Source organism: Purpureocillium lilacinum (assembly GCF_023168085.1).
Source record: "Purpureocillium lilacinum CBS 284.36 DNA, scaffold_7, whole genome shotgun sequence".
In the NCBI taxonomy this organism is placed as follows: domain Eukaryota; kingdom Fungi; phylum Ascomycota; class Sordariomycetes; order Hypocreales; family Ophiocordycipitaceae; genus Purpureocillium; species Purpureocillium lilacinum.
In genome coordinates, this window is record NW_027072117.1 from 2609686 (window position 1) to 2627481 (window position 17796).

The 17796-nt window shown below is 62.4% G+C and overlaps 5 protein-coding genes across 5 annotated transcripts; 4 read left to right on the top strand and 1 right to left on the bottom strand.

The window, feature by feature from the left end:
* Positions 1-580: 580 nt before the first annotated feature.
* On the top strand, positions 581-1199 carry PLICBS_009701 (ubiquitin-conjugating enzyme E2 7; the record flags this gene model as incomplete). Its single annotated transcript, XM_018325316.2, has 2 exons — positions 581-827; positions 946-1199. The coding sequence occupies 2 exons, from the start codon at positions 581-583 to the stop codon at positions 1197-1199; spliced, it is 501 nt and encodes a 166-aa protein (XP_018176710.1).
* Positions 1200-1444: 245 nt separating this feature from the next.
* On the bottom strand, positions 1445-4149 carry PLICBS_009702 (uncharacterized protein; the record flags this gene model as incomplete). Its single annotated transcript, XM_018325317.2, has 2 exons — positions 1445-1546; positions 1597-4149. 2 exons carry the CDS (start codon positions 4147-4149, stop codon positions 1445-1447), a joined length of 2655 nt encoding a protein of 884 aa, XP_018176711.2.
* A 2396-nt stretch (positions 4150-6545) lies between these two features.
* PLICBS_009703 (uncharacterized protein) lies at positions 6546-6863 on the top strand (the record flags this gene model as incomplete). The annotated part of the gene is made up of 1 exon (XM_018325319.1): positions 6546-6863. One exon carries the CDS (start codon positions 6546-6548, stop codon positions 6861-6863), a length of 318 nt encoding a protein of 105 aa, XP_018176713.1.
* A 3687-nt stretch (positions 6864-10550) lies between these two features.
* PLICBS_009704 (uncharacterized protein) lies at positions 10551-12321 on the top strand (the record flags this gene model as incomplete). Its single annotated transcript, XM_018325320.2, has 4 exons — positions 10551-10710; positions 10867-11026; positions 11105-11604; positions 11660-12321. The coding sequence occupies 4 exons, from the start codon at positions 10551-10553 to the stop codon at positions 12319-12321; spliced, it is 1482 nt and encodes a 493-aa protein (XP_018176714.2).
* A 1046-nt stretch (positions 12322-13367) lies between these two features.
* Positions 13368-17477, top strand: PLICBS_009705 (uncharacterized protein; the record flags this gene model as incomplete). Its single annotated transcript, XM_018325321.2, has 1 exon — positions 13368-17477. The coding sequence occupies one exon, from the start codon at positions 13368-13370 to the stop codon at positions 17475-17477; it is 4110 nt and encodes a 1369-aa protein (XP_018176715.2).
* Positions 17478-17796: the final 319 nt, after the last annotated feature.

Consider the following 17796-nt stretch of genomic DNA (forward strand, 5'->3'; position numbering starts at 1 on the left):
CATGTCGCGAGAACGCAATGCGTACCTTGACCGAATAATGTCTCGTATTCGTATGCGGCATCTAACTTGACACCATCATCATCGTCTCCAGGAACTAGCTGTCCAGGGTCATGCAGGTCGCTGATGCCGTGCCAGGGCATCGAGGCTCCAGGGTGGTTCCAGGTTGCAGAAGCGATCCTTTCAGGCGGCGCGTCGGACGCTCCAGCGCTCCGACCGAGGGCTGTAGCGGACGAGACCGGGGCTGCCAGGGCGGGCGTCCCGGCCCCGCCGCACTCAGGCTCCCCTCCCCACCACGGCCAGCGCCTCCCCTCGGCGCAAGCCATCCCCGCCATCGGCTCCCGCGCGTCAACCTTCATCTACAAGACCCTCCGCCACTTCCAGCGACGTCGCTTCTTCTACTCTGTCTTCCTCGCGCCCGCATTCCCGCCGGGGCTCCTTTTCCCTACCTACCTGCCTAATACCCCGCGCCTGTGTACTCGACGAGAGCAGCGCGAAACGGATAGAAAGGTAGACTCAGACGCAGACAACGCCCGCAGCCGCTGCCAGCCCCGCTCGCAAGTCGCAAGTCGCAACCACCGCCATGGCCCAGTCCACCGCCCACCGCCGCCTCCTCCAGGAGTACCGCGCCCTCACCAACAACCCCCCCGAGGGCATCACCGCCGGCCCCGTCTCCGAGGACGACCTGCTGCACTGGGAGTGCCTCATCCAGGGCCCCGAGGGCACACCGTTTGAGGGCGGCGTCTTCCCCGCTGAGCTGCGCTTCCCCAAGGACTACCCGCTCGCGCCGCCGTCCATGAAGTTCCTCGCCGACATGTGGCACCCCAACGGTGAGTGACCTGCCTTCCTCCTTCTTTCTTCTTTTCCTCCGTTCAGCATGAGACTTGCGCACGCACACAAAGTCGCGGCTGGCAAGAGAGAGTGGCAGCTGACTGAAGCGACACACAGTCTACCCCAGCGGCCTCGTCTGCATCTCCATCCTCCACCCTCCCGGCGACGACCCCAACCACTACGAGCACGCCTCGGAGCGCTGGTCCCCCATCCAGTCCGTCGAGAAGATCCTCATCTCCGTCATGAGCATGCTCGCCGAGCCCAACGACGAGAGCCCCGCCAACGTCGAGGCCGCAAAGATGTGGCGCGAGCGCCGCGCCGACTACGAGAACAAGGTCCGCGACGGCGTCCGCCGCATGCTCGGCTTATAACGTAGTCACGGGGCTCTTATGCGTGTCGCCAGCTCCCGTGCCGTCGTCTGTTCGAGAGTAGGCTACGACGGGTCATTTGGGGGACGAGGTCATCATATCTCGTTCGCGAGCTTGTTTTGTTTTGCAGCAGTATATATCTTTAGCATGGCATGGCATGGTGTTAAATGGTAGTTCTTCGTCTCTTCTACATCTTCATCCGCCCAAATGCGTGGCTTCTATGGGAATCAAACGCCGCTCGCTCCATGCTAGAGGCCGTTGTCGGCCTTGAATTTATCCCAGCTCTCGTTCAACGTGCTAAACACCAGCCCGGCAATCAGTCGCACCTCGGTGCTCGCGTCCTGGGGCAGCTGCCGAGTGTCAGTGTCTCCCGCGGCGAGGTCGGAAGTTTCCCACGTACCTTGTCTGGATGCGTCTTGGCAATGGCCTTCATGTACACAATCTTGACCTTGTTGGCCATGACGAGCTCATGCATCCCGACGCTCTTCCACCCGGACCCTTCCCACAGCACCTTGTCCATGCTGGCCAACAGGGCCCGGAGGTTGTCCCGCTTCCCGTCGCGCCAGGCCGACACCCTGGCATCGACCGCTTCCGACAGCGCAAACTTCTCGTCGTCCTCCCGTGCCGCCGCCTGGTTCGCCTCGCGCAGTCGCGTGACGGCTTCGGAGCTCTTCTGCGGCGCCAGGCTCGCCGTGGCCGACGGCTTCGGTCTCGGTTTCGCTGCTGGTTTCGCAGCCGGTTTAGGCTTGGGCGCGAGCGCATTCTGGCAACGCTGTCGGCCCTTGACGGCCGTCGCTCCACCTACGCCGGCCTCGACGCATTGCTGCCACACGGCACCAGCGTCCGCCCACTTCTCCATCTGCTCCAGCGCTTCGGCCTTTCGGCTCAATGCCTTACCGTACAGCTCCTTCATGTCCCTCTGCTCGTCCTGCCCGTTCTCTCCTTTGACGGCGACACTCTCCCCCTGCCCATTGCTGGGCCCGATGATCTTGAGAGCATCGTCGGCGTCAGACACGGCCTGCTTCGGCTCGCCAGTCTTAAGTGCCGTCAGCGCGCGGTTCGTAAGGAGCACGACCATCAACGGATGCGCTGCGGGAACCGCGTTCATGGACGACGAGTAGGATGAGTGAGCCATGGCAAAGTCTCCGCGCTTGAAGTGGGCTGTCCCTTCTAGCCTGTGCTTGGTGGAACTCTGAAGCGCTGAGTGGTCGATGGGAGGGACTTGCCGGGCAGGCCTCGGGGTGGCGCGCCGCGGAGGTGTCGGAGCGGCCTGCGGGCGTCGCGCGGGTGACGGCGCGTCGCGCTGTGCCGGGCGATGGGGAATAGGCTGGGCCTTGGGTGCCTGTGTGTTGAAGAGGAGGTCAGGTTCCGGCTCCTGCTTGGGCTGTTCGGGCGGCGGCGCCGTCTTCTTCCTCCTGTTTGCGCTGACATAGCTGGAGAAGTTGTCGTCGTCGGCAGCGAGCCTGTTGAGGCGCGACCTGGCATCGGATGGCGCTGGTGATGCGCTCTGCTGCCACCGGGGAACCGGACTGCTTCTACTTTGAGTTCCGGAGGATGGGGCTGGAGACGCCCTGCGTCCTGCCTCCGCGGCCAATCTTGGATCAGCTGCTTGCCTGCTGCTGGAGCGAGAAGGATTAGGCCGGCCGCCGGCCTCCAGAGCCATGGCTTCGTCTGTGGCCTGCGCAGCTGCTCTCTTCTCGTCTTGAGCGCGACTTTGTTGCAGTTGCGCGTCGCGCATCCACTTGGGCTGGCTCGGATCGCCTTCTTGGTTGAAATCAGCCACAGCCTTTTGTACCCTCTTCTGCCCCGTCTTCCACAGCGAGTTCGCCGTCTTGAACAAGCTGCTGCCCACGGCGGCGGCCGACTTGGCAAAGTCAGCGTCGCCCCTGTTGCCGGACCTCTGCTCGGTCTGCACCGGAGCTTTACCAGGCCCTGTGGACGAGCTTCTGCCTTGTGCCTTTTCTTTGGCTTTCCGGTGCGCGTCGTCCAGGAGCCAGTTTGCCGCCGCTTGGACGTTGAGGCCAGCCCCGCTCTCCGACAAACCTCGCCGGGCATCTTCTGGAGAAAAGCCATAGTCGACGAGCTGAGCTAGGGCTCTGTCGAATTCCTTGTTCGCTCTCGGCTGCGACTCCGGCGCCCGTCGCGACGGTTGCGGAGGCTCGTCGGACGAGCTCGAATCGTCGTCCTCGATAGGCTTGCCAGGTTCAGGTTGCGCCGCAGCCTGCTGCTTCTTGCGCACCTCATCTACCGGCCTGCCGAGATCGCCCAGGAAGTCGTCGTCGTCGAGCGCGTTCGTCGATGTTGCCGCTGGGACTGCGCCCGCCGGTTTCATTTCGTTGAGGCCGAATGGGTCGTCGTCGTCCACGGGGAAGTCTCCGTTCGAGCCGGCGGTCGAGTTCCATGCTGTCGGATTGCTCAGGTCTAGTCCAGCGCCGTTCGCGGGAGTCGATCCCTTCGACTCAGGGGGTGGGTAGTGGCTGGAATTGTCAACCGCGGTATCCTTGTTGAACGCAGCGAAAAGGTCATCGTCGTCTCGCTTGGGTCCGTTCGAAGGGGCGGGTGGCTGTAGACTCGGACTCGGCGTAAACGCGCGCGATCCAAGCGCATCCCAGTGCTGCCCGCTGCCAAACTGCGCCTCGGTCTGTCTTCTCTGCTCCTCGGCCTTTCTCCTTTTCTCGGCCTCGAGCTGCGCTTGTCGCTCCGCGAGGGTCAGGTTCTGGTTCGACTTTGCCTGGCCAAAGTTCATCAGATTGCTGAAGCTATCTTGCGCCGGCTTGGGCGGCGCAGCCTTGGGCAGCGATCCAGTCGATGCGTTCGCGGATGCCGGCGTGCTTCGGCCAGAACTAAACGGCGAGGGGCTCGGTCGCAGCGAGGAGAAGGAGGGGTTCATGGGAGGCGGCTTGGGCTGGTTGGCGGCGGTCTTGGACCAATCGAGCCCCGACAGGTCATCCATCGTTAAAAGATTTGATTCCGCCGGTAATCATCAAACATTCGCGAGCGTCGTCAGGTCATGTCATGCTTGGTGTTCTCGTGTGACGGGTTGATGGCGTTGCGTGGTCGCATGGCGAGGCGGCGTTGACGGTTGAGGCTGGTGCCTGTGGCTGGTGCGAATGGACGAGTGGCGTCACATGACTCCATCTTCCTCGACTTGTCATGCAACTCCCAGAGGACTTGAGGAACTGAGCGAGGAAGAATTGATGTGCTTCAAATTCGTGGGCTTTGGAACTGGGAAGTGTGTCTTATGTGCCTTGCTGCAGACTGACATTGACATCTCTCCTCAAATCCCTTCATGGAGAGCAATCCGCCATCTTCTCGCCTTGGGGTCATGCACCCATAAACTTATCGTGACCAAGCTGGCAAACGACAGATATTGGTCACTTCCGCCATACCCTACACTTTCCGTCAGTTCAGGTTTACATAGAGCGCATGCTCTGCGTTCCCTCCGCTCTCGACGCGTGGAACGCGGTGAAGAAGGCGTCTACATTCCAAAATTCCAATATCCTACCCTACAGCCATCTCTCTGATACCAATGATCGGGTCTTCAGTGCTTCTCGAAGCCCGAAGGTTGCCAGTTGAGCTTTACTTGGCGCCTCATGGCGGACCTCTTGGCAGTAAATATGCGAGTCAATTGAGGATGACGAACAAACGACGGTAGACTACGAGTCCCGACACTTAACAAGAGGCCGGATGGTCGATGCCAATCTGGGTGAGGTGTGAGGCTACGAGTACAAGTGCAGCGCCCCTGTTGATCTACCGGTGGAGCAGCATAGCCACCTGGGCTTATACAATACGTACAACAGACGAAAGATGGGGCAAGCCTTGGCCGTGTCACGGAAGGTCGCATCTCCGTGATGATCGAAATGTTGTTGACCGAGCGTGACGTCGGTGGACATGGACGCAATCTGGGCGCAGATCTTTTGGCGTCTGGAAGCAACTGCGCCGCCCGCTGCCCAGGGTCCGTTCTCCACAAGGCTTCTTTCTGCAAGCCACATTCTACGACGGACAGACGGCTTGCAGCAAACGCGGGTCTGCCGGAGATGCACGCCGTGACTCGGACGAGAGGCGCCGCAAAGGGTTGCATATGCACCACGTATTTGCTTCCATCTCAAGAGTTTGGATGAAGCTGCCACAAGTGCGCCCGAGTCCGGGTCGACTCCGCACTTGGGCCCAGGTTTCGGCGCTCGAGCGAAGTGACGCCGTGCAGCTGGCCATCTACAATCGTGTTACCGATCGCGTGTCAGAGACCGGAGAGTCAATGCGTTTCAGCCTTGGGGCGATGTTTGCTCTGCATGTTGCGCCTCGCCGAGCCGCCCGCGAGTACAGTAGCAATCGGAGCGTCAGTGGAGGTCGCCGTCTCACGCAGCTCTCGCCAGCCCCAAGAGCGGTGTGAATCAATGCGGCTCCGGCGGCGGCTTGGGCGGAAAACGCAACCTTGATGAGCCGTGTCCTGGCGTTACACCACCTGTGCAAGCTGCACTCAACAGCCTGGTGGTGGTGGGTGTTGGAATCAGCCGCATCGCTTATGTCCTGCATCTGCCACCCATCGTGTGATGGCACACGTGTTTGCTTGTTTGCTGCTATATGGACGACGACGACAAAGGCGGCTCATTTGGAGTTGACAATGTGCCGCCGTTCCGCTGGATGGAGGCCACCTGCACCATTCCGCGGGACCAGCAGACTCGCCGTGGCGTGCTGCAACCGCACTTTGATGCACCTCTTGTTCAGCTCCGCCTTTGACGTGGCCATCGATTGCCCTCCCACGGCGAATGAGGCCCGTCCCAGGCACTTGAGATGCGGCTCTTGTCATGACCGCCTCACCCACGCACGGCCGCGACTGGCGGATTTGCCGGAAGGCGTAGCAAACAACGCAGCCACGGCCATGTTGCTGTCGCGCGACCGGAAGGGAATCGACGTCGTCGTGGCGCAGAATATGATGGAATCCGCGGAAAAGGTGACGAAAAGCATGTCAGCCGAGCCGCTGTGACCATTGACAAGCAGCGGGCCGATACCCTTTCCATCGCTGCGTGGATTCGTAATCCTCACTGTAATCGCAGCGGCCCGCCCGCTCACAGTGCCCTTTTTAAAGGCCGGCTCGGGTCGCGCAATGCTGGCGACGCTTGGCGAACAAAAGTCTCACTGCACCGCACTGCACTGTACACGTTCACGTCGACGGCAACCGAAGCTCAAGAACCCACTACTTACCCAGAGCGTCAGTCAGTCAGCATCCACCGCTGTCCTCTAGGTTGTCTTTCGCATCACGCAACTCTCTTCCCCGCACGTAACAGGCAAAACAACTGCACACGCATTTTCACACCATCACAAACAAACCCAGCAAACGGGCGCGCAAACATGGTCGTCGTCGAGATCAAGTCGCTCGAGGAGTTTGAGCAGGTGCTCAAGGAGAACCCCAAGGTGGTGGTCGACTTCACCGCCAGCTGGTGCCCGCCGTGCAAGATGATCAAGCCGATATTCGCCAAGCTGTCGGAGGAGCAGGGCGAGGTCAAGTTCGTGTCGGTCGACGTGGACGAGGTGGCGCCCGTCGCGGAAAAGTACGGCATCCGCGCCATGCCGACGTTCCTCTTCTTCAAGGACGGCGAGAAGGTGGACGACCTCCAGGGCGCCATCCCGCCCCAGCTCACGAGCAAGGTCACGGCGCTCGCTGCTTGAGGAACCCGTGGTCAGCGAGGAGTGAGGCGGGGGAGCTTTGTGAGGACTGTGGTGGGTTGGTCATGGCCGGTGCGTGCCGGTCGCTCGCACGGGCGGGCAAATGCGGCGACAGCGACCCCGCGGAGGGGTAATTGCATGATTTGATTGAGACGAGCTCTTTTTTTGCTAGGGGTGCCATCGTGCACACTCACATTGCCCGCCAGGGCCAGGAATCTACAAACACCCGGGAACATGCTTCATGAATCACGTCCATTTTATTGCTGCGTTCGCCAAGCACGGTGGCCGGGGTGGCCTGTTCGCTCAGCCTTGGGGCAGTGTCGAGTCAGTGGAGGAGGCAATCTGCACCTGGTAGCTACTAATAACAGATGTCAAGTCGACTGTTGATTGCCCATACGTACTCGTGAGTGCACGTGGCGCCAGAGATGCGGGTGCACCCGACCTTTGTTGCAAGTTGATCAACTCCAGGCGATTCCCATGCGCCATCTCCAGTAATGAAGCCGGCCGCTAGCGTTTGCACATTGCGATGCGCTGGAGCCGAGGTGCCGGGAGGCTGGATGGCTGGATGAGGTTCCTCGACCGCCTGCTGACGCAGCCGCCGTCTGCCCAGAAGACGGGAGTCGGATGACCGACCAGTGGGCGGCTGTGGCTGTGGCTCCAGGCGACAGCCCGTGGCAGGCTGCCCGTAGCCATACGCGAGGCCAACCTGCGCTTGCCCGCCCACTGCCACTCCAGCCTGGGCAGCGCCTCCGGGCCAAATTCAGTGGGAGCGGCCCCCTGCGGGACCCCTCCAACCCCCAAGCCCCAGCAAGGGCCAGCGCTGGATCTGGGGGTGGCGCCCACACGGGATTGGCTGGTTGGCCCAGCGTGAAACCGCGTCCCTGGCTGCTGATCGGCCCCCGCCCGCCCCTGACATTGATTGAGTTCCCGTTCCTCTCCTCTGCCCAGCCGTGCCAGCACTTGCGCCAGCGAAGCGCCGTCGAAAGCGCGTCCAACCAACACCACCACCGCCAGCGCGCGCTGCATGCCGGTCAGGCACTTGGGTTCCAAAGGTGTGTGTGAGGTGGCAAAGGGGGCCCTCTCCCGTCCCCGTCTCTGCCCCGGGGGTCCGTCGCGAAGAACGGCTTCTCCTGATAGTTTGCCTCTCTGGCACGCAGCGCGGACGCGTCTGGCGCACCAGCCTCTTCCGAGCTCCCGACTTCTGGCTTGGCCCGCAGTGTGCCCGTCGGTATTGTTCCCAACACGGTTCCCTATTTAGCTTGTGGATATTGAGGCTCAGAGCGGCCCCGCAAGAGTTGAACGAGCCATCGTCATAGAGGGGCGCACCCATGCCGGCGCACCAACGACGCGCTTGGCACCGCACCAACCGCAGGCGAAACACCCAAGGCATCGTGTAGACGAAACCATGCACGCGCGCCAACTGCGAAGACGATGGCCTTGCCGTCTTGCCGACGGGGCAGCCAGGCAAGTCGGACAACGCACTCCGTCGACGATTTGGACCCGAGTCGCTGGGAACCCGATCCATGGATGCTTCAGGCACTTTTTTGGCCAAGAGAGGTGCCAAGTGTATGGACCGCCAAGGGGCCCAAGGATCCTCGGACCCTCAATGCGACCTGGGGGTCTCCCTGATGTGCAACCAAGTCCTCAGTTCCCCTGACCATCGCTCGCCCCTCCGAGACAGCCTCCTCCAACAGGCAAAGCTCGATGAGGCCAATCAGGCGCGTGGGGCCGCCCATCCCTCGTGCCCCTGGACTGATCTCGTCGACGCCTCATCAGTTTGCCATCCAGTCCCTCTCTGTTCTGCCGGCAGCCGTCGACCTCGTGGTTCCTGGTACCTCGTGCCTGTGGCCCCCGAACTGGCGTTGCACCGCGCCATGCGCCCCTGCGCCAACTGGCCTGGCCGCCCTGTGTACCTAGTACTCGGGATCTTTTGCTCTCGCACAACGTCACCAACCGTCGCCGGACATGCTGGATGGATGATGGATGCCCGTCTTGGGTCCCATGCCCAGTGACCCTTGGAACCCCCGTAATCTTGTCTGGAGCGGCAAACGGACGGCCCCAGAGAGGTGTCCATCCGGCCCTGGGGGCGCTGCCGTATGGCCCGTCCTTGGCCTAATGAGTGCCCAGACGAACAGTATCTCCACCGCGATCTTCCATTGTTTCGATGTGGCCCCCTCCCCCTTTGGTGTGAATGTTCGATACCTACTGCCATCTCTTTCCCTTCCGGCCCCTTCCCTTCGTTCCTGTGATGCGTGAGGCTTCCCGCTCGACGTCTTGACCCTTTCACTCATTCCAGCACGCCACGAGGCGCCTTGCACTCCTTTGCATCTTCGCTACGCTCCTTGAATCTTTGCATTTCTCTTTTTCGTAAGACACAAACTCATTCGTTTCGTCCCGAACCCGACGATCCTGTTCGCCCCGGAACCGTTGCTTCCTGTACCAGTCTCTGGGAAACATCCACGAACGGGAGCGCCGAGCAATTTGCACGACGACAGCTGGCTGCATTACCTTGACAACGACGCCATCTTGGTAGCACGGTTTGTTCGTGCTGTGCGAGTAAACGCCGATTATCAGTCCGAACCTTTTGGTCGCTGATAGAGTGGGAGCGATTTTGTTGAGAGGTCGGGACGCCGCCACCGCGAGCCTTCAATATCCATCCAGTCTGACCGTCTCCAAGGCTTCGAAAATCTTTTGGATCGATACCCAGTATCGGACCCATTTTCAGTTTTAAACGAGAAGAAACCGTGGTTCCCGAGCCAAACCGCCGTGGTTGCCGCGCACGTGCAGAACTTCCCAACCACGCCCAGAACCAGCAACCGCGCCGCATCAGACCATCGTCCAGCAGCAGCAGCAGCTGAAAGTCCGTCGGGCCGAACAAACGGATCTCTTTTTTTAACCGACTAAACGCGTGTGGGAAACATTGAGTTTCGGAGGGGATTGTGCCTGACGTAGTGTCTGGGCCGCGCGTTGGAATTCTCAGTCTTGGAACGCTCGCGGGGCTGGGACGAGCCTTCTTTTGGGTGAGCGCTCCCTTTGCCATTGTCGATATTCGCCTTGCCTTGCGGGAAACCGTGCTTCTTTGCTTCTTCACATCCCATCGATTGCTTGTCTATTTCTGGACGCCATCGTATTCACATCATCTTGCTGTTTGATCGGGGGCGACACCGTGCTGTGCTTGGAAGCCGCCCTCCGTCCTGCACCATCCTCACCCCCTCATCTCATCAATCACTTTACGCGTCAGGTCACCACATTGAGTTTGTGAAAAGCGCGGGTCGCGGGAGTTGGGAGAAACGACATCGTTCGTGTTCGTGGCGGACGGATCAAGGAAGCGAGCGCCTCTGCCTGAGCTGCTCGGCTGCCTCGAGCCACCTCCTTCCGCTTCTTCATCCCACCGCACCTGCACGCACTTCTCGCACCTCATCCTTTCCTTTCCCAATCCGCGCATCACCTCGCCCCTCGTTCGACTGCTCACCAGGTCGCACCTCCTCTCTTCCTACGCTCCGTTTCCAGTACAGTCTCTCCGCCTCCCTCGTTTCGACATCCCTTGAGCGCAACTGAACAGGGGAGCCTGGAGCCGTCACTGACACTCGTTCACCCAGACCGCCTCGTCGCGTCGTCCACTCTTTCAACTGGGCCTAACGGAAACGGAAGCCGTTTGACACACATTTCAGCAGCTGCATCTATCACACGATGACCAAGCTATCTCTCGCCTTGTCGGCGGGCCTCATTGCAGGCGCCAACGCCTTCTGGCGTATGGAATGCCCTGGCCGCGTCGGACTCGCGCGAATGGACCCCATCGTCAACCCAGGCAGTGTTTCGAACCACGTACACGCCATTCACGGATCTAGTGGTGAGTACGATGTTGTAGTGAATCGCCCGTTTGTCCTGTTCCTGGCACCGATGGCGTTGCCATGCACGCCACCAAACGGCGCACCCGCTTCTAGTGCAACGCCAGCTGTGGCTTGCACTTGACGCATCAAAGGAACCGTCTAACTCGGGGCTACAGGATTCTCCGAAACCGCCAACTCGGCGGATCTTCTCAAGGGCGGCTGCACCTCGTGTCGTGTCACGCAGGATCTGTCGTCTTACTGGACCCCTGCGCTCTACTTCCAAGATGAGAAGACTGGCAAATACGAGATTGTCCAGCAAGTCGGAGGCATGCTTGCGTAAGTTCAAGTCGGCTCTTGTATAACACGAAGGCGCGCCCGCCTCGCTCCAAACATCACATGCTCACTGTGGGACAGCTACTATCTTCTTTACGGGAACAACATCACGGCCTTCCCCACGGGCTTCCGCATGCTCTCGGGTACCAATGAGCGCCGAACATACACGGTGGGCGACCCGAACAAGCCCGACCCGGACAAGTCGATGTGGGCGTCTCTCGGCCAGACCAAGCAGGAGGACCTCGAGCAGCGAGCCATCGGCTTCAACTGCCTCAACTACGCCAAGACGCCAGAGGGCACGCTCTACCGCCACTACATGCCTGACAAGCAGTATCTCGATGCCAACTGCAAGGACGGCATCCGTCTTGAAATCATGTTTCCCTCTTGCTCCAAGGGCACACAGTACCTCGACAGTGAGAACCACAAGGACCATGTTGCGTTCCCCGACCTTGTTATGTCTGGAACCTGCCCGGACACCCACCCCGTGCGCCTGCCAAGCCTTCTGTACGAGGTTATCTGGAACACGAATGCCTTCAAGGACAGGAAGGGAAAGTTTGTCTTTTCCAATGGAGACACGACTGGTCAGTAAAGTCATGTGCACTCAAATCCTGATCTGATGAAGCTGACCCGTAACAGGCTACGGCTATCATGGTGACTTCATGATGGGCTGGGAGGAGAACTTCCTGCAGCAAGCCGTCGACACCTGCACGAACCCTTCGGGCCGAATCCAGGACTGCCCATTGTTTGACGTCGTGAGCGAGGCAAAGGCAACCGCGTGTGGCCTAAAGAACTCGCTGCCGCAGGCACTGTTTGGCGAGGATGTCAAGGGGCCGATGATCAAGCTGCCAGGCGGTATGACTGGCAGTGAACCCGCGGCATCCTCTCCGGCCGCTCGCCCGAGCCTGACCTACAAGCCTGGCGAGAAGCCGTCCGCACCTGCCTCCCCTCTTCCCGGCCAGATCTTCAAGGCATCATCGAGCGCGCCCGCAGTCCCGACAACGACCGCTGTTCCCACCCCGTCCAACTATGGAGCCAAGGCAAACCCCGAGAATGCCACACCTACGACGCCGACAACGCCTCCCCCGCCTCCCCCGCCCGCCAGCACGCCGGCGCCGGACACCCAGAGCTACTACAGCACCCAGTACGTGACCAACGGAAACGTTGTGAGCAAGATCCTTTGGGAGGAGCAGCTCGTCTACGTGACCCAGTATGTCGACGCGGTAGAGACGGCAGCCCCTGGGGCCGCCCGCCGCCGTCGCGGGGCTCACCTGCATGGCCGCCATGGCAAGCGGCTGTAGCATGCGCAGGGAAGAAGTACGAAGGAAATAGGTTGACGGATTTTTGGAGGATATTTGCTATCTGGACAGGCTCCAGATGACAAAAGGACAAAGTGACATTCGAGTGGCATGATTGGCAGTACATTGGCTTCGCGCTTTCTTTTCATAGAGCAGAGATGCTACCCAGCCTTGGTGAACATATGGTGTTTTAACATACGCGACGTGCACTGCCGAGGCGCTGGATGCCTCTTGCAAGTGAAGTGCCGAGCGTGGAGGGGCGGGCTGGACGGGAGCAGCCTTATATGCCGAAGCCAGATCACCCAGCTTCCCCGACGCTTCAAGCCACGATTGAGGTGTTGACGCCGCGGCCTTAGTCTCCGTAAACACGTTTTCCCACGGGGCCAATAATATTTTCTCCTTGGCCAGGAGTGGCGGGCTCCAGGCTCTTGTGGTTTTTGGGCCCGGCCACATCACCAACGGTTTCTGCGCCGGGCGCTGGAATGCAGTCACACCAAGCAACGCATTCCTCACGACATTAACCGGTCCAGGCCCTGGCCCGCGCCGGTTCGCCAGCCGAGTTTCGGGGAAATTGTTATGATTTACGATGGGGAGATTGCCCGCGGGCTCGAATCTTTGCTTCCCTCGGCGCAAAGTTCAAGTCAAGTGCAGACGAGGGCCCAGCCTGGCGCCAGACAGACAGACAGACAGTCGTCTCGCTCGTGGGTGCTACTTGTTTCTTTTCCTCGACGCAACCCTAACGTTTAGACGACGTCAAGTACACGGACGACGACGACGACGACGACGACGACGAAGGAAGGAGCTAGTGGGAAAGGCCAGCAAAGAGTAAGAGCAAGAGACGGACGAGACGAACGAGACGGGCGGGCCGACGGCATGAAGGCTGGCTATGTGTCGTGAGTGAGGGACGAGGATAACGGACACACAACGGACGACGACGACGACGACGACAACGACAAACAGCAAATACGACCTGACCTCTTGGGCGACCACACTCTCTTTAATTCTCCTGTCGCAATCAGGGCACCACACACTCTTTTACTCTCAAAGCCATGGAGTCGCCAACCATCGCACGGCGCGAGGGCAGCACCTCCGGCAGCGGCGGGCTAGGGCTCAGCTGGCTCCTCGTCATCGCCATCGGCGGCGGCATGATCTTCTTCCTCGCGCTGGGCATGCTGCTCAGCTGGTGGGTGAAGCGGCGCTTCGGGCCCTGCACGACAAAGGTCTACTCCGTGTCCATGGAGGAGGTGACGACTAACGGCAACAACAACAAGAAGAAGAAGGGCGGTGGCGGCCTGCCGACGCGCCTGACGAAGCGTCGGCTGCTCGAGTCGCAGAGCCACCTGGGCCTGCACTCGGCGTGGTCGAGCCGCTTCAGCAGTCGCCTGTCCCTCACGGGCACGGCGCAGGGAAGCGGTGGCGCGGCGATGGGCGTGGTGCCGCCGATGCCGACGTATGGGGGGGATGGGACGGCGGGTGGGCTGGGGCGGAACCAGAGCGGGAGGAGGCCGCGGATCGGACAGACGTTGGCGGGCGACGTGGAGGGGGGAGACGCGGGGACGACGACGACGGTGATGATGGCGGGCGCGAACGGCGCGGGCGAGCCTCCTCACGATGGGAGGGATGGGGGCGCGGCGGCGAGGGGAGGAGGAGGAGGACCGCCGGGGTTCCTGCGCGAGAGCACGAGCTTCCTGCGCAACAGCGAGCGCTGGAGCCGCAACAGCTGGTATGCGTTTTTCGGCAAGATTGCGACGATGCCGCGCTTCCCGTCCATGCAGAGCATCAAGACGGATGCGAGGGACGTGGAGATGCAGCAGCAGAGTCAGGGGCAACAGGGGCATGCACAGGAGCCGAGTATCGACGAGTTGCGGCGGCGGCTGGAGCAGGAGGAGCAGGAGCTGCAACAACAACAACAGCAGCAACAGGAAGAGGAGCAACAACGCCAAGAACAACAACAGCAGCAGCAGCAGACTGCCCAGCAGCACGTCCACTACCAGCTCTTCCCGCAGCTGCAGCCACACCACCAGCAACAACAGCAACAGCAGAAGCAGCAGCTCGACGAGTACCGCGGGCAGACGTTCCACCACCAGCCGTTCCAGTACCAGAAGCAGGAGCTCGACATCCCCAAGCGGCGCAGCAAGGACGCGGCCACGCTGCGGACGCTCAACGGCCTGGGAGCAGCAGCAGCAGCAGCGCCAGCGCCAGCACCAGGAGGAGCAGGAGCAGGAGCAGGAGCAGGAGCAGGAGCAGGAGCAGGAGCAGGAGCAGCAGCGGGAGCAGCACCGCATCTCCCGCCGCCGCCGCAGCGCCAGGAGCACTACCTGCAGCAGTTTGCGCAGCAGACGCCCGAGGAGCAGCAGAAGCAGCTCATGCAGATGCAGCAGCAGATTGCGCAGCACATCCAGCAGCACCCGGAGCTGCAGCAGCAGCAGCAGCAGCAGCAGCAGCAGCAGGGAGGAGGAGGAGCAGCTGGAGGAACAACTCAGCAGCAGTGGTGGTCGCTCCAGTGGCCGTATCATAGCCCGCAGCACTCGCCGCAGAAGGCCAGCCAGGCCTCGGCCGAGCAGCAGCAGACGTCGTCGTCGTCGCAGACGCCGATGCTGCTGCAGCTCCAGCCGCAGCACCAGCTCCCGCCGCGGGGACAGCAGCAACAGCAGCAGGGGGCCAGCACTGACGACGTGCCCCGGGGTCGCCGCCGGCTTTCCTCGCAGACGCACGCGCGCCGGTCCACCGTCGCGGATGCGGACCTGCGCAGCATCCTCCGGTCGACGGACCAGCGGCTGCGCGAGGGCTCCAGCCGCTCGCCCAACAAGAACAAGGGCGCGGCGGCGGCGGCGGCTGCGGCGTCATCATCGCGCTCCCCGTCGAGGGCCTCGCAGAGCCGAGCCGGTGCCGGCCAGGTCCAGGCCGCGCCGCGCACCTCCCACGCCAACTCCTGGCGGCCGGGCAGCAGCTCAGCAGCGCGCAGCACCGGGCGTGTCAGCCCCGTCAAGGGCCGCTCCGGCAGCGTCTCGCCCGTCAAGGGCGGCCCGGGCCATCTCGCGCGAAGTGGCTCCGCGGCGTCCATCTCCAGCGCGGCCAACAGCCTGCTCGCCGAGGCCATGGAGCAGCTGCTGCTTCCGGGCGGGACGAACAGCCCGAGCCGCGTGCAGAGCGGCATGGAGTGGGATCTCCAGACCGGAGGAGGACAAGGAGCGTGGCAGAGCCAGCGCAGCCCTCAGCAGAGCGCGAGCGCGAGCCCCGAGAGGAACGCGCAGACGAGCCCGCGTCGCGGCCAGCAGGCGGCTGCTGCCATCACTCCCCAGAGGAGCCCGCAGCGAAGCCAGCAGGCCAGTCCGCAGCGCGTCCCTCAACGGAGCCCTCAGCGCAGCCCGCAACGGAGCCCCCAGCGAAGCCCCCAGCGAAGCCCCCAGCGCAGTCCCCAGCGCAGCACGCAAAAGAGCCCGCAGAAGGCGCCCCAGCGGACGCTCTCCAAGCGCCGCTCCGTCGACAGCGACGCCTCGAGCTCCCTCTCGACGCTGTACAGCGTGGGCGAGCCCGAGGAGAAGAAGCCGCAGCAGCAACACCAGCAGGGCGACGACCCGTTCATCGACCGCGCGCCCTCGCCGCACCGCTACCCAAACGTGCACGACCGCAAGCAGGTCTCGGGCCCGCGGCCCCTGCAGCGCGCCAACACGGTCAGCCCGCGCAACCTCATGAGGCGCGAGGTCGAGTCCCCGCTGCCCAAGGCGCCGCTGCGTCCCATCTCGGCCAACTTCCAGCCGGGCCACGGCATCCGCCGCTCCGTGACGTTCCTCCCGCCCAAGCTGCAGCTGTGCGAGGAGACGCGCCCCAAGGAGGCGGCGGCGGCGGCACCGGCGGAGAGGGCCTCCACCGCGGAGCCGGCTCTGGCGTCGCCGTCCGAGGCGAGCTTCACGACGGAGTCGGTCCATAGCACCGACTCGGAGAGGACGGAGACGGCGACGTGCGAGACGCCCCGCCCGGAGAGCGCCCTCAACAACGACCGCAGGTCTCCGCCCATGAGTCCACTGACGCCCAGCCGCAGCAGCCGCGCCTCTGACGTCTCCTCGTCGCCGTACAATGAGCACGACATCCTGTCCATGCTGCTGTCGGCGTCTGGCCCGCGTCGTGCCCTGCCCACGCCCCCCACGGCCACCGTCACGGCGCCCGACGGCTCCGTGGTGTCCACGCCGCTGTCCCCGCGCCCGGTCGACAAGAGCGAGCGCAACTCGGCCGTGCTCGAGCGCAGGAACTCCGAGGCCAGCTCCTTCTACTCGACGGCGCCAACGGACGTCGGTCCCGCAGCCGTGTCCAACGGCTCGCCGCGGAGGTCCGCCGTCAAGGCTGCGCGGGAGCAGTTCGAGAAGCGCGAGCAGGAGAAGGGCGAGCCGGTAGTGAACCCCCGCCAGTCGCAGGACGTCGGGTCGACCATCGCGGCGCTGCGTCGCATGAACAGCGTCGTCAGCTCGCAGAGCATCGGCTCCATCGCGTCGACCATCATGGGCGGCGCCGGCAGCGAGGCCGCCGACCTGACGGACGGCAACCAGGAGGGGCCGTCGACGCCGAGCGCGCGGGCCCGCGTCCCGCTCGGCACGCCGCGCTCGCTGCCGCAGTCCAAGAGCATCGGCAGCCGGCATTACTTCAACCTGGGCAAGAACAGCCCGACCAAGAACTCTGCGCGGATGCAGGGTGGCGGCGGCGGCGGCGGCCACAGGAAGACGGTCTCCGCGGACCCGCGCTTCAGCGGCATGGTGATGCTCAAGTCCCACGGCAGTGTCGGCAGCAATAGCAGCGGCGCCGGTGGTGGACGGAAGCGTGATGTCAGCCAGAGCCCTACGCGGAGACAGCAGCAGCATGCGCGCTCTGACGGATCGCCGCGGCGCCGTAAGGAGGGCCGCACGCGTGGGTCTAACCTGAGCCGCGAGCCGTCGAATGCGTCCTCGGCGGCGACGTCGAACGCGACCACAACAACCACGTCATCGGCATGGGCCCCGAGCAAGGTCAAGCTCACGCCGGCCAAGCACCTCGCCGTCGAGGAGAGGCGCCGCATCGAGCGGCGCTACAGCAGCGACAGCAGCAAGAGCTCCACCTTCCAAGACAAGGAGGGCTTCCTGCTCTCGTCGCCCGAGGGCACCGTGCAGCGCCGGTGGATGAGGATGTGAGATGGATGCCGTTTCCTTTTGCCAATTATCGGTTCAGAATGAGCCAGCTTTCCTTATAAATTCCCCTAAAAGTGTCACCGAGTCTCGCGGGGACACACACGCACCTTCTTTCTTACCTACCTACCCTTTTTCCTTTTCTATATTTCGATATCATATGTGGCGGATGCGGACCTCGGGGCGTTTCGGAGCGGTCTTCGATTCTTTCATGTACATACCCTTTTTCAGACTATTCGTTGCTTTTGGACGTAATGTAATCTGCCGAGGCGGACCTGACTTTGAATTCGAGTTTTCCATTTGTGTGTGTGTGCCGCACGGGACG